General features: G+C 43.4%; 1 protein-coding gene across 2 annotated transcripts in view; it reads left to right on the forward strand.

The window, feature by feature from the left end:
• The window catches only part of gosr1 (golgi SNAP receptor complex member 1), a 27,084-nt gene extending 11,882 nt beyond the window's left edge, over positions 1 to 15,202 (forward strand). For both annotated transcript variants that reach the window (XM_029715140.1, XM_029715141.1), the window contains exons 7-9: positions 7,267 to 7,296; positions 12,107 to 12,189; positions 13,802 to 15,202. In XM_029715140.1, the coding sequence (XP_029571000.1) occupies positions 7,267 to 7,296; positions 12,107 to 12,189; positions 13,802 to 13,926 (238 nt within the window). In that variant the 3' untranslated portion in view covers positions 13,927 to 15,202. The remainder of the gene's footprint in view (positions 1 to 7,266; positions 7,297 to 12,106; positions 12,190 to 13,801) is intronic.
• Positions 15,203 to 15,748: the final 546 nt, after the last annotated feature.

The raw sequence follows: 15,748 nt of genomic DNA on the forward strand, positions 1-15,748 counted from the left end.
AGAGCAAAAACTAAGCCATGTGGTCGAAAGGCATTGCCATAGCGCTCCAAGACAGGATTTGACGGTACATGGCCCCATCCATCGTCCCTTTGATGTGGTGAAGTTGTCCTGTCCCCTTAGCTGAAAAACACCCCCAAAGCATAATGTTTCCACCTTCATGTTTGACTGTGGGGATGGTGTTCTTGGGGTCATAGGCAGCATTCTTCCTCCCCCAAACATGGCGAGTTGAGTTGATGCCAAAGAGCTCCATTTTGGTCTCATCTGACCACAACACTTTCACCCAGTTGTCCTCTGAATCATTCAGATGTTCATTGGCAAACTTCAGACGGGCATGTATATGTGCTCTCTTGAGCAGCGGGACCTTGCGGGCGCTGCAGGATTTCAGTCCTTCACAGCGTAGTGTGTTACCAATTGTTTTCTTGGTGACTATGGTCCCAGCTGCCTTGAGATCATTGACAAGATCCTCCCGTGTAGTTCTGGGCTGATTCCTCACCGTTCTCATGATCATTGCAACTCCACGAGGTGAGATCTTGCATGGAGCCCCAGGCCGAGGGAGATTGACAGTTCTTTTGTCTTTCTTCCATTTGCGAATATTCGCACCAACTGTTGTCACCTTCTCACCAAGCTGCTTGGCGATGGTCTTGTAGCCCATTCCAGCCTTGTGTAGGTCTACAATCTTGTCCCTGACATCCTTGGAGAGCTCTTTGGTCTTGGCCATGGTGGAGAGTTTGGAATCTGACTGATTGCTTCTGTAGACAGTTGTCTTTTATACAGGTAACAAGTTGAGATTAGGAGCACTCCCTTTAAGAGTGTGTTCCTAATCTCAGCTCGTTACCGGTATAAAAGACACCTGGGAGCCAGAAATCTTTCTGATTGAGAGGGGGTCAAATACTTATTTCCCTCATTAAAATGCAAATCATTTTATAACATTTTTGACATGCGTTTTTCTGGGGTTTTTTTTTGTTGCTATTCTGTCTCTCACTGTTCAAATAAACCTACCATTAAAATTATAGACTGATCATTTCTTTGTCAGTGTGCAAACGTACAAAATCAGCAGGGGATCAAATACTTTTTTTCCTCACTGTAGCCCATGTTTGTTGAACAACTAAAGTTACATTAATAACTCTAAATTAAGCATATAGGAGTACCTATTTCTTTGTTTACCGCCCAAAACTTGTGCTCATTCCTTCAACGTTTGGAGTAAATATCATATTCTTCAAACTATAAAATAATGCCACGGAATTCTAAGATAATCTTGTCTGCTAAATGAACTGGCATAGCCACATCAGGACCTAACATAAGGACAACTCAGAGTATGCTATTCTTTTCTTCTGAAATAGACTACATTTTCTTCATATCATGTTTCTTTAGACCTGTCTAAAATAAATAATTAATTTATTGTGATGGTGTAGGCCATATTAAATGGATTTATTACACTTAAAATCTAGATGTTCCAAAGGTCTGCATCAGAGGCTTATAGGCTGTGTGGAAGCCAGGTGATGCTAAATGTGTTTATGTTAATTAACGGTAATTTACTGTGAGACAGTTATTTGCTTGACAATCACCGGCTGATGAAATTTTGTCATCGCCACAGCCTTTATTCTTGAAGAATATAACGTTTTCCACATGAGCTTAGTTCAACTTTCTTACCCAATCAGAACCCTTCAAAACATCCAGGAAATAATTTAGATTTCTTGGATGGTCAGTCTTTACATCCATAGCTCTGTCTATTATTGCGAGAGTCTTTCTCCAGCCCCATCCCTCAGGCTTTTACCAAAGTGACGGACGACATTTGTTGTTATTCAAAGCTTTAAAACACCATTTTTGATCTCCTCTTGGGGCAACATTTATCTATTCTTGACTAAATGTTAAAACTGTACCAACATGGTAAATACAGTATATAATATGGTTAATTCATTATCCAGACTTGGTACCATGGGCTATGTCTTTGAGGTACATGTGAGCTGCTTTGGCTGTTGCAATAGTGCGAGGTTAGAACAGTTTCTGTTGGGAAAGGAATTGTGTGTAACCCATCTGGTATTCAGAGGTGTGACTGTGGTCAGGTCCCGTATGAGGACAAGCCTTTTGGCTTTGTGTCCCTCCACCAATGACTTTGCCAGAGTAACCCACTACCCTCCTCATATTCTGATTCTCTACCCTTCTCCAGAGGTGTAGACTCGTTCACTCCCAATCATGCATTGGATTGGTGCAATGAAAGCATTGGATTGGTGCGAGCATTTCTGGAAGGAGTTTCCACCATATTCCTCACACCAGTTCATTACTTTTAAATCCATGATGGGGAGTGTATAAGTGCACACTTTAGGAGAAGGGTAGAGAATTGGAACGCAGCCGATGTCCCAAAACAACCCCTTTTAAAAAAATGTTATAGTAAGTTTTTAAACAGGAACACAAATCATACAAACAGGAATCAAGACATAATGGCCATGTTATTTTCTGAGTTGATGAAAAGAATGATCCATGTTTAGTTAAACCAACTCACTAAATGCAGTTGTACCTGTAATGGTTTGATAAGCAGATACAACTGTTTCCTTTGGGAACACAGCTACACGCACTTCCTACTGTATTGTCAACACTCACTCTCTCCACCCTGATTATCAAGCCCTCTTTTGATTCATCAATATTGACAACCTCCATATTTCTTCCCCATGGACACGAGCCAGACCAACTTAGAGACCGCAGCGCTCTGTACTCACCCTTCCTCCTTTCTCTCGTTGAGTTGTGCTGCCCCTCCCCCTCCTCCTTTTTCTCTCCCTTCTTTGTCCCCCCCTCTCCCTCCTCTCTCTCCCCCCTCCTTTGCCTCCCCACTCTCCCTCTTCTTGAGTCATGCTGTTCCCTCAAGTGCTAACCATAAAATATGTGGTTGCCAGGCCCTGGTCAGCCCATTTAGTAACGAGGACCTTGCCAGTCATAGATCTGTCTCTCTCAGTAAAGCCAGGTGGCACAGGAATGAAGGATGGCTGCGCCCGCGTCGCCTACTGCCCCCCCGGAGGACATTCATCACTGGGGCAATAGGGGATGAAGTTTGTGTGTGTGTGTACGTGCGCAAAGCCGAGACACCATTGTGTAGGACTGTTGTGTACGACATGATTCAAATTGGCTTGACGATCACGATCACGTCCTGTCTGGCAGAATATAAAATCATTATTTTTCCAACAATGGAGGTTTGGAAATGATGTTCCAGATTTGTTCACCAATGACCTAGCTATACCCTGGTGTCCTGTTCCCTGAAGGGAGGACTGAACTCACTACTGACTGCTACTTTGTTTTTGTTTTTCCTCCTTTTCTGAAACATTATCAGTATTGATTCTAATTAGGAAATAAAGTGCCGAGACTGTTGTTTTTGACGAGCAACTTGAGCCACGGGGGATCGTGACACTAGGATAGTATGTATGCATGCATGCTGTGACGTTATTAGGCTCTGTGGGACTAGATGGAGGAGAGTTCTCCTCGCCATGTCCTCTCCCTCCAGGGTAGGACAGTATACTCTGGGGACTCCCCCACCCAGGGGAGCAGGATCCTGGGTCTTCTGAGCCCAGCTTACCCCTTAGTCATCCAGGGCCTGGAAGACCAAACAAATGATTTACTCAGACTGACTGACTGCAGCTAAACCTCATTCTCTCCAGCTTAGATGTTACTGCCTGGGTCCATCAACAGCACCTCTGGTTTAATTAACCTGTCAACACACACACACACACACACACACACACACACACACACACACACACACACACACACACACACACACTGTCTGTTCAGGAAAATGGTGAGGTGGGGGTGCTCCTTTAAAAGCCACACAGAGCTACAGGAGTAGCAGATTGCCTTGTCTTCAGAATGCGTTCAGTATTTCCATCACAGCAATATTTAATGTAAGATGCTGCCCAGTGCCCATATACTGTAACAGTCATCCCATCCAGTGCCCATATACTGTAACAGTCATCCCATCCAGTGCTCATATACTGTAAGTCATCCCATCCAGTGCTCATATACTGTAACAGTCATCCCATCCAGTGCCCATATACTGTAACAGTCATCCCATCCAGTGCCCATATACTGTAACAGTCATCCCATCCAGTGCCCATATACTGTAACAGTCATCCCATCCAGTGCCCATATTCTGTAACAGTCATCCCATCCAGTGCTCATATACTGTAACAGTCATCCCATCCAGTGCCCATATACTGTAACAGTCATCCCATCCAGTGCCCATATACTGTAACAGTCATCCCATCCAGTGCCCATATACTGTAACAGTCATCCCATCCCACCACCAATCCACACCATTAGCTCCGTTCAAATTGGTTAGCATCCATAATGCTGTAATATACACTACCGCTCCAAAGTTTTACAACACCTACTCATTCAAGGGTTTTTCTTTATTTTTACTATTTTCTACATTGTAGATTAATAGTGAAGACATCAAACCTAGGAAATAACACATATGGAATCATGTAGTAAGCAAAAAAAGTATTAAATCAAAATGTTTTGTATTTGAGATTTTTCAAATAGCCAACCCTTTGCCTTGATCACAGCTTTGCACACTCAAAGTAGATTCCATAACAGATCTTCTGGGAAAAGAGGGAGTTGGCCATTTCCATGTTGCTCCTTAAAGAGAGCTCTGAAACAACATTTTTGGATAATAATAGCAATAAAGACTTGTTGCGTTTGCTTCATCAATACATACTTAGTTACAGAACTCCCACCCTATGCAAGAGGCTAGCCTACCCTTTTATCCCTTTTGACTTAATGTAGATGAATGAGTCTAGGGTAAGCTAGTAGTAATTTAACTGTTTTCATTTTTTAAGATCTTTACCATATGGAAAACGGCTCTGCACAGCCATAAGAGACTTGCTAAATGCTATAGGACAGGAAGAGAGACTGAAGAGGGCCTCGTCAGCAGCAACTGGGGCCATTTTATAATGATTAACAGCACATTGCTAACAGTGCTGATCTCCAGGCTTAATATGTTTTCATCAACTGGTTGGCTTCAGGCTGCAGATGAATGAAGGGCCGGGTCTGCCACGGCACTGACACAGTATGATGTGACACACCAGCTAAACAGCAGGCTATTTGTTAGCTGTGTGTGAAGAGACGAGCTCTGAGGTGATTGGTACTGTGTCAGAGTGAAGGGGACTAGAAATGATAGCAAGGCTATTTGTTTGTAGGATATGTTGGGGCACCTTGAAGTAGGAAGTTAGAAGTAGTACTATTTTGTCTGTGTGTGTTCGTGTTCAAGTCAGGTATACACTGAGTGTACAAAACATTAGTGTCTTTCCATGACAGACTGACCAGGTAAATTTAGGTGAAAGCTATTATGTAAGCCTGACTTTGACTGACAGTGAAAAAAACATAAGACACATATTTCAGATATACATTCAGGTGAAAACAGGTTTTACACAACCTTAATTACATAAGTATTCAGACCCTTTGCTATGAGACTTGAAATTGGGCTTAGGTGCATCCGGTTTCCATTGATCATCCTTGAGATGTTTCTACAACTTGATTGGAGTCCACCTGTGATAAATTCAATTGATTGGACATGATTTGGAAAGGCACACACCCGTCTATATAAGGTCCCACAGTTGACAGTGCATGTCAGAGCAAAAACCAAGACATGAGGTTGAAGGAACTGTCCATAGAGCTCTGAGACAGGATTGTGTTGGCACAGATCTGGGGGAAGGGTACCAAAACATTTCTGCAGCATTGAAGGTCCACAAGAACACAGTTGCCGCCATCATTCTTAAATGGAAGACGTTTTGAACCAACAAGACTCTTCCTAGAGCTGGCCGCCCGGCCAAACTGAGCAATCAGGGGAGAAGGGCCTTGGTCAGGGAGGTGACCAAAAACCCGATGGCCACTCTGACAGAGTTCCTCTGTGGAGATGGGAGAACCTTCCAAAAGGACAACCATCTCTGGAGCACTCCACCAATCAGGCCTTTATGGTAGAGTGGCCAGACAGAAGCCACTCCTCAGTAAAAGCACATTACCGCATGTTTGGAGTTTACCAAAAGGTACCTAAAGACTCTCAGACCGTGAGCAACAAGATTCTCTGGTCTGATGAAACCAAGATTGAACTCTTTGGCCTACCAAGCCTCATATCTGGAGGAAACCTGGCACCATCCCTACGGTGAAGCATGGTGGTGGCAACATCATGCTGTGGGGGTGCTTTTCAGCAATCGGGACTGGGAGACTAGTCAGGATTGAGGCAAAGGTGAAGGGTGCAAAGTACAGAGAGATCCTTGATGATAACCTGCTCCAGAGCACTCAGTACCTCAGACTGGGGTGAAGGTTCACCTTCCAACAGGACAACGACCCTAAGCACACAGCCAAGACAACGCAGGAGTGGCTTCGGGACATGTCTCTGATTCTCTTCGAGTGACCCAGCCAGAGCCCAGATTTGAACCCGGTTGAACATCTCTGGAGAGACCTGAAAATAGCTGTGCTGCAACACTCCCCATCCAACCTGACAGAGCTTGAGGATCTGCAGAGAACAATGGGAGGAACTCCTCTAATACAAGTGTGCAAAGCTTGTAGCGTCATACCCAAGAAGACTCGAGACTGTAATTGCTGCCAAAGGTTCTTCAACAAAGTATTGTGTAAAGGGTCTGAATACTTATGTAAATGTGATATTTCTGTTATGTTTTACAAATTAGCAAACATTTCTAAACTTTTTGTGTGTAGATTGATGAGGGGGAACATTTTTTTTTAATCAATTTTAGAATGACACTGTAACCTAGCTTAATGTGGAAAAAGTCAAGGGGTCTGAGTACTTTCCGAAGGCACTGTAGGTGACACAACAGTTGTCATAAGCCATCCCATCAAATCATATGGCTTTATGACCCCAACCGTGACCTGGGACACATTCAGTAGTTCCTCATCCTAACTCAAGATGCACAAAAGCAACTCTGTTTTCTTGTAAATCATTACTTCCTACATTGAAGTCAATGGGAAATTGGAATTAAGGCCCACAACATAAATCAAAGTTTAGGATTTCAGCCCATAGGCTCTGTTAGCCGGGGTGCTGCTGGGAATGGATGGATGGAGGGATGAGGTGGATCCCAGTGCAACCCGCCCAGGGACCAGATCAGGATTCTGGACAGCTTGCCCTGATTGTTGCCACCCTGACTCCCAGAGATATGTGGAGGAGCTCAAGTCATTCCATCTCCCCCATATCACCACACTGCTGCTGCCTCACCATAGAAACTAACCATCTCTTTCTTCTCTGGTTCTCTCTCCCTCTCCTTACAGCTCAGACCGGCTGATGGATGACACAATAAGGTACGCCTAATGCAGACAGACGTTATCTAACTCACACACACACACAGCATATGTTTTACTATCCTTGTGGGGACCTAAAATGTATTTCCATTCAAAATCCTATTTTCCCTAACCCCCTAACCCAAGTCTAAAATAGCCTTTGTCCTCGTGGGGACCTGGGAAATGTCTCCACGAGGAAGAATTTTTGTTGTTTTACTATCGTTGTTGGGACGTTAGGGGATAGTCACACACACACACACTACTCCCTAGTGTACACTTTTTTGTAGTCTTTAAACTGTCTCCAGAGCCTATTTTGGGGGGTGGGTGAGGTGGGAGGGTGGGTGGGTGGGAGCGTGGTAGCTAGTAGCTACACTGGACGTTAGACATCTCCATGGGCATGAGGTGAAGTCTCTCTGAAGAGTCTAGTACAGAGACACTAGTGATCCTGACAGATCAGATGGTGACCTTGGTCTGTGTGGAGCTCCTTGCCTCTGAACCCACCTCTTAACATTCACTCTGTGACACCATTTAGATGAGATTACACCATTAGCCCAGAGATGGAGACAAGAACAGCTTTCAGGCCTAAGTGGGCTGATATGGTCAAGCAAAGTTTGAAGAGAGAGGAAGTGGGCTATGCCTCTATGCCTCCCTGTTGCCTCTATCCCTCCCACCATCTCAGCCTCCCTGTTGCCTCTGCGTCTTGTGCTGTTAGGGGCTTCCCCAACCTCCCTAGTCATGTGTGGCCACCCAGCCCAAACTCCTCTGAATCTATCCACCCTCTTATCTATCCTTCCCTCCCTCTCCATCTATCCTTCCCTCCCTCCCCCTCTCATCCATCTTCTCTCCGTGCCGCAGCCCACCCACAGATTGCTGCCGGAGGGGAGGCTACTGGCACAGGTGCTTCATTAAGTGGATTTGTGGGCCGTGCAGCGCCTCTTCCTGTCCAGCTCCTCTTCCCGTCCAGCCGCCCCACCCCCCCAGTCTCCCTCTCGCTTCCCTCTTGTTTTAGCCAAGCAGAAAATTACACTGGATGAGAAAGCCACGATCATTACCGGTTCCCTCCCTGTCTTGAACACGCCTAACAAGACACATCCACGCACACAGCCAGAAGATAATGAAGCTTATTTTTTCTCCTGATTAGTTTTTGTGTGTTATGCCCTGTGGGGACGAGGAGGGTTGAGCTATGATTCATTTATGTGAATGAATATGCATTGGGTTTTAAGACCCTGTCACAGGTTGGAAATAAAAACCGACAGTATTTTGAGAGGAACAGTTGGTCGGGTACTCCAGTGAGTGCACTGAAGCAGAAAGAAAAGAGTGCGATTCTCACAGCACATAAATGCTGTTTTTGGTAGTTAAAGTAACATATCCATATTAAGCTCTGTCCAATTGGGGTTAGACTGGAGAGAATTGGTCTCAATAAATTTATCTAGAAACCCCACAGTGACTTTACTTTAGATGCTAACGGTGATGAGCTGATTTAGTTTAGCATTGAGCTGGTTTTCAGCCAGGTTGAGTCAGTGTGTGTGTGTGCTTTAGACTCGCCCCTATCAGATAGCAGCTCTAATTGTCATTAGCGCGTTAGCGTAGCGCTAACGCTGGCCCAGTGTTAGTCAGCAGTGTTGGGCATTGGGAAGAGAGGCGATTGGTCTTCCCTTCTGACTCTGGAGAACATGATATATGAGCTAGATCCTTGGCATAGGGACTGATTGTCCCCTCAGCAACACCCTACGAGGTGTTAGACTGTCAGCAGCTGGCAGCGATGAAGATTAGACACAACACACACATACACGCTTATTCAAACCTGTACGACAAATGTTAAACTACCACACTTTCTCAATCAAACACCTTAGCTCCCACACACACGCAACACACAGTGCACCCACATCCTTACTTGGTGAGGAAGTTCCCATATCACAGCCATTTCATCTTCCAATGACAAGGCAGCACTCAGTTGAAGGAGAAGGGAGAACATTAAGTGCTTGATGTCCATGTACACCGAAGAACACCACAAGATCTGAAATTACCTAGTGCCCTCAGGCTTTGTTCCAGGCTTTACGTCTTTGAAGGAAATGGACTTTAACTGAATGGTACCGTCTCTGACGGCACTGAGGTGCATTTAGTCTATCAAGCTTAACATAATCACTAGTTAACTACACATGGTTGATGATATTACTAGGTTAACTAGCTTGTCCTGCATCGCATATAATCAATGCGGTGCCTGTTAATTTATAATTGAATCACAGCCTCCTTCACCAAACGGGTGATAATTTAACAAATGCATTCGCGAAAAAAGCACAATCGTTGCACCAATGTACCTAACCATGAACATCAATGTCTTTTTTAAAATCAATACATAAGTATATATTTTTAAACCCGCATATTTATTTAATATTGCCTACTAACATGAATTTCTTTTAACTAGGGAAATTGTGTCCCTTCTCTTGCGTTCAGTGCAAGCAGAGTCAGGGAATATGCAGCATTTTGGGCCGCCTGGCTCATTGCGAACTGTGTAAAGACCATTTCTTCCTAACAAAGACCGTAATTAATTTGCCAGAATTGTACATAATTATGACATAACATTGAAGGTTGTGCAATGAAACAGCAATATTTAGACTTAGGAATGCCACCTGTTAGATAAAATACGGAACGGTTCCCTATTTCACTGAAAGAATAAACGTTTTGTTTTTGAAATGATAGTTTCTGGATTTGACCACATTATTGACCTAAGGCTCATATTTCTGTGTTTATTATAATTAAGTCTATGATTTGATAGAGCAGTCTGACTGAGCGGTGGTAGGCAGCAGCAGGCTCGTAAGCATTCATTCAAACAGCACTTTCCTGCATTTGCCAGCAGCTCGTCGCTGTGCTTCAAGCATTGCACTGTTTATGACTTCAAGCCAATCAACTCCCGAGATTAGGCTGGCAATACTATAGTGTATATAAGAACATCCAATAGTCAAATGTATATGAAATTCAAATGGTATAGAGAGAAATAGTCCTATAATAACTACAACCTAAAACTTCTTACCTGGGAATATTGAAGACTCATGTAAAAAAGGAACCACCAGATTTCATATGCTCTAATGTTCTGAGCAAGGAACTTAAACATTAGCTTTTTTGCATGGCAAATATTGCACTTTTACTTTCTTCTCCAACACTTTGTTTTTGCATTATTTAAACCAAATTGAACATGTTTCATTATTTATTTGAGACTAAGCTGATTTTATTGATGTATTATATTAAGTTAAAATAAATTGTTCATTCAGTATTGTTCTTGTTGTTATTAGAAATATATATATTTAAAAATCGGCCGATTTAATCGGTATAGGCTTTTTTTGGTCCTCCAATAATTGGTATCGGCGTTGAAAAATCATAATCGGTCGACTTCTAGTAGGGATGGTGCCAGTTTCCTCCAGACGTGACGCTTGGCCATATGATTTGATGGGATGGCTTATGACAGCTGTTGTCACCTACAGTGCCTTTGAAAAGTATTCAGACCCCTTGACTTTTTCCACATTAAGCTAGGTTACAGTCTCATTCTAAAATTGATTAAATTGTTTTTTTCCCCTCATCAATCTACACACAAAAAGTTTAGAAATGTTTGCTAATTTGTAAAACATAACAGAAATATCACATTTACACAAGTATTCAGACCCTTTACACGATACTTTGTTGAAGAACCTTTGTCAGCAATTACAGTTTTGTGTCTTGGGTATAATGACGCTACAAGCTTTGCTACAAGCTTTGCTACAAGCTTTGCTACAAGCTTTGCTACAAGCTTTGCTACAAGCTTTGCTACAAGCTTTGCTACAAGCTTTGCTACAAGCTTTGCTACAAGCTTTGCTACAAGCTTTGCTACAAGCTTTGCTACAAGCTTTACACACTTGCACTACACGCCTCAGTGTATCTCTGCGCTAATATCCACAGGGCCTCAGTGACTCGGCTCCCCCTGTAATATCCACAGGGCCTCAGTGACTCGGCTCCCCCTGTAATATCCACAGGGCCTCAGTGACTCGGCTCCCCCTGTAATATCCACAGGGCCTCAGTGACTCGGCTCCCCCTGTAATATCCACAGGGCCTCAGTGACTCGGCTCCCCCTGTAATATCCACAGGGCCTCAGTGACTCGGCTCCCCCTGTAATATCCACAGGGCCTCAGTGACTCGGCTCCCCCTGTAATATCCACAGGGCCTCAGTGACTCGGCTCCCCCTGTAATATCCACAGGGCCTCAGTGACTCGGCTCCCCCTGTAATATCCACAGGGCCTCAGTGACTCGGCTCCCCCTGTAATATCCACAGGGCCTCAGTGACTCGGCTCCCCCTGTAATATCCACAGGGCCTCAGTGACTCGGCTCCCCCTGTAATATTCACAGGGCCTCAGTGACTCGGCTCCCCCTGTAATATCCACAGGGCCTCAGTGACTCGGCTCCCCCTGTAATATCCACAGGGCCTCAGTGACTCGGCTCCCCCTGTAATATCCACAGGGCCTCAGTGACTCGGCTCCCCCAGTATTTCTCTCTCTCTGCATTCTAAATTAATGTGAAAGTTCTCCCCCCCTAATGGGTTTCTCTGCCTCCACCCGCCTTCTGTCTGTCACGGTAGTTGCACTTGGGTTACCACACACAATCGTGCGTCATACTTTCTGCTCGAGAAAAGCTGTTTGATAACAAGCCTTACGGGTGTGATATTGTAGTGTTGCCTATACTCTCGGTTGGAGAAAAGCTGTTTTATAACAAAGCAGAAGATTTACAGGGGTGATATTGTAGGGTGGGTTACCTCTCCCCTAATTTAACCTGTGTATGTCACTCTCTTCCTCTTCTCTCCCTGCAGTATTGCCATGGCGACCAAGGAGAACATGACATCCCAGAGAGGGCTGTTGAAGTCCATACACAGCAGGGTCAACACTCTGGCCAGTATCCTTTACAACACCCAGCAAACTTTATGCACATTGGAGATTTTCCATTAAACATAATGTTTAGGACTGGGCTTAAAATGTGTCTGGGAAGCCCACCCTATGTTTATATCTGTTTGAGAAAGAACAAATTCACAAATACCTATTTAGGTATTTAATCCAACAAGAAAATCTAGAGATTGTCCAGGTATCATGTGTTTTTAAACAACTTTTATTTGATCATAATTATATTTTAATGCCACTTAGAAGATATTTTTATCCAAAGCAATTTACAGAAGTGAGTAGATGTGAATCGATCCCCGCAGGAACTGAACCCACGACCTTGGCGTTGTTAGCGCAACGCTCTTACTCATTAGGTCCTCTATTTACTGTACTATTACCTCCTGTGAGCTGCAACCAGACACAATACAGCTATAGAGTCCCTTAAACATTTAATGCCAGAGTGACTGTCGGTTTACATTACGAATCCTAACTGTTTAATAGGGGGGCAGCAGGTAGCCTAGTGGTTAAAGAGCGTTAAGCCAGTAACCGAAAGGTTGCTGGATCGAATCCCCGAGCTGACAAGGTAAAAATCTCTCATTCTGCCCTTGAACAAGGCAGGTAACCCACTGTTCCCCGGTAGGCCGTCATTGTAAATAAGAATTTGTTCTTAACTGACTTGCCTAGTAAAATAAAGGTTAAATAAAAATAAAAAATATAGGCCCAATGAGCATCCTCCAAGTGCAGTTTGTATTGTTGTCAAATGCATCTATCCCAGCAAGATTTAAAGACATCCTCCAGTGGTTTTTTAACTTTTCCTGTTGAAAAGTGATATCGCAAGTATAAATGTAGTGAAGTACAAGTCACTAAATAGGTAAAAAAAAAAAATTGTAGCTAAATTTCAAGGAGTAGGGCATTCAATGAGTTGGTCTGATGAGAATGTCTGTCATCGTCCTCCCCCTTGCTTGAAAAGCCGAAGAGGAAAGCTTCCCCACCCCCACTTGTTCATGTCATCACATACTTGGACCACCTATTGAGATGTGCCTTTTGATTCTAAGGAGATATCTGAGCATGCGGAGCATTTTGATCCATTCTGGTCCATTTAACTGACTGGGGGGGATTGAGGGCTTAAATTGCTCCATTCCTCACTCCTGCTAGGGTTCTATGAACAACCATATTGGATCATATTTCACTTTGCTGTCAAAAGAAAAGATCAGTTGCCTGTTTCAGAAATACAATTTCAGAACAGACCAAAAAATTAGCAATGCCATCAGAAAAGCAGGCAGTTCGGCTTTTTTAGATTCTGATTAAGGCCAGAGGGGTTTTGGTATACGGCCAATATAACACAGCTAAGGGCTGTTCTTCTGTATGACGCAACGCGGATACAGCCCTTAGCTGTGGTATATTGGCCATATACCAAAACCCCCAAGGTGCCTTATTGCTATTCTAAACTGGTTACCAATGTAATTAGAGCAGTACAAATAAATGTTTTGTTGTATACGGTCTTATATGTTATGGATTTCAGCATTCACGCTCAAACCACCCAGTTTATAATTCCAATTGAATGATTTTCTGAACATACTTTTAACAAGAGGTGGTTGTTCTCTGTTTCCCTTAACTTCCTCCTCCTCCAGACCGTTTCCCAGCCATCAACAACCTCATCCAGCGAATCAACCTGCGGAAGAGGCGGGACTCCCTAATCCTGGGTGCAGTCATCGGCGTCTGCACCATCCTCCTGCTGCTCTACGCCTTCCACTGATGACAGACAGACCGGTCGAACAATCGTTACTCTGCGTTTGTAACATCGGAATCAGAACTCTGGAGAATGGGCTTGAGTGATTGGAGGCTACTGAGCAGACGGACAGACAGACACCCTCTTGGCCCAATCGGTTAACAGGATTGATCAAAGCCATCATGGACTACCTGATTTGTATTTAGCAGTGAGGGAAGGAGATGGAGCAGCAGCTTTTTGTTTAGTTTTTCTATCAAAGTGAATGTGCTGTTCAACTCTGGTTACGGGAACGGAGACCAAATTTAATAATATGACTAGATTTTAAAGAATTATATATATATATATATAAATATATAAAGAACACTTGCTTCAATGAGTAGTTAAAGGCTCTGAAGACAGATTGCGGATACGAAAGAGGGGGACTGTTTTGCTGTTGATTTCTGAGGTGGATGGATTTTTTTGTTGAATGGTTGTTTTTTAGTGGCGGGAGATTCAGGAGGTTTATCATCATGGGCTGTACAATGTGCATTATTAATAAATTATTAATATACAGTATGTGATACTAGGCACTTAACATTTTATTTTTCAATATTTTTTTTTAACTTCGTGTATTGAGAAATTGTATTTTTCATTGAAGGCCATTGATTCAACTCTAGTGCTGCAAATACCATTATTCCGTTGTGCTGCATGGATGACTTCATAATCACTGTAGTACTTTAAACAATGGCCCACATACAGGTGTATGGTTAAACCAGAACTCTGACTTCTTTCATTACGGGTTTCCCTCAACGTACTTATTATGCCGCTTAGCAGACACCTATCCAAAGTAACTTGCTGTACAGTGAGTGCATGCATACATTTTTATAATGGAATCCACGACCTTCGCTGGTGCCACGCTCTCACCAACTGAGCCACACAAGTTCAGTTGAAATCCAGAGATCTGTAAGAGTGATCAGCATTCAGCCCTCTCTGTGCTTCTTCATGATCAAGGACCTACTAAGTCCTACCTTGAGAAAAGTCAACAAACCTTAAGTCATACATTGATGTCACCTGGAAATCTGTGCTCAAACTTTTGTTCCAAACTGATTTTGAAAGTTCTGATTATTTTCTACCCTATACGCCCATTCTTACAGAGCCTCAGACTTCTGTCTATCCCTTCTGCGTCATCCTGTTCTGCCTCCTGAAGAAGTTCTGGGCTGATTCATTTGTTATTTGACTAACATTTAACATCCCTAATATGAATGTTGATTTGAAAGATGCTACAGTTGGAGATTTTATTAAAAAAAATATTTGAAATTGTCAATGGCATTTGAAGTGGTTTTACAGTGGAAGAGGCTGCAGATGTTACAGTAAACCAGGCAGCCGAAGCTAGATTACTGTTTAATGGGGTACTCTGACGATCAGATGCGAGTCACCTCCACACTCCCTCAGACCTCTGTTTTGTAAAAATAGGCGTGCGTCTGCCTGCTTGTGAGCGTGCGTACCTACATACGCAAGTGCGCGTGTGTGTGTCGTGACAGCCTCACTGCACAGGAGCTGTAACTGCAGTCTGTAGGGGGTGACAGCTTCTCTCCAGGACTCTACAGGAACCTATCATCACTCCCATGTCAACCAAACCTCCATAGCCACCTACCAGGTTTTAAATTAATTACCTTGTCTTTCTGTCTGTCACACCTTACATCTCACCATTTATCATCTGGTAACTAGGCAAGGAAGTTTTAGTCACGAAGTTGATTACGTTTTGAAGTTTGGTTTATTGGTATAGCTACATGAAGTGGAAATATCTAAAACCATTCCAAGTACACCCATTTTCCCCTTTTTTTCATGGGATGTCACTGTCCACTTTATT

Source organism: Salmo trutta, chromosome 26, assembly GCF_901001165.1.
Source record: "Salmo trutta chromosome 26, fSalTru1.1, whole genome shotgun sequence".
NCBI lineage: Eukaryota > Metazoa > Chordata > Actinopteri > Salmoniformes > Salmonidae > Salmo > Salmo trutta.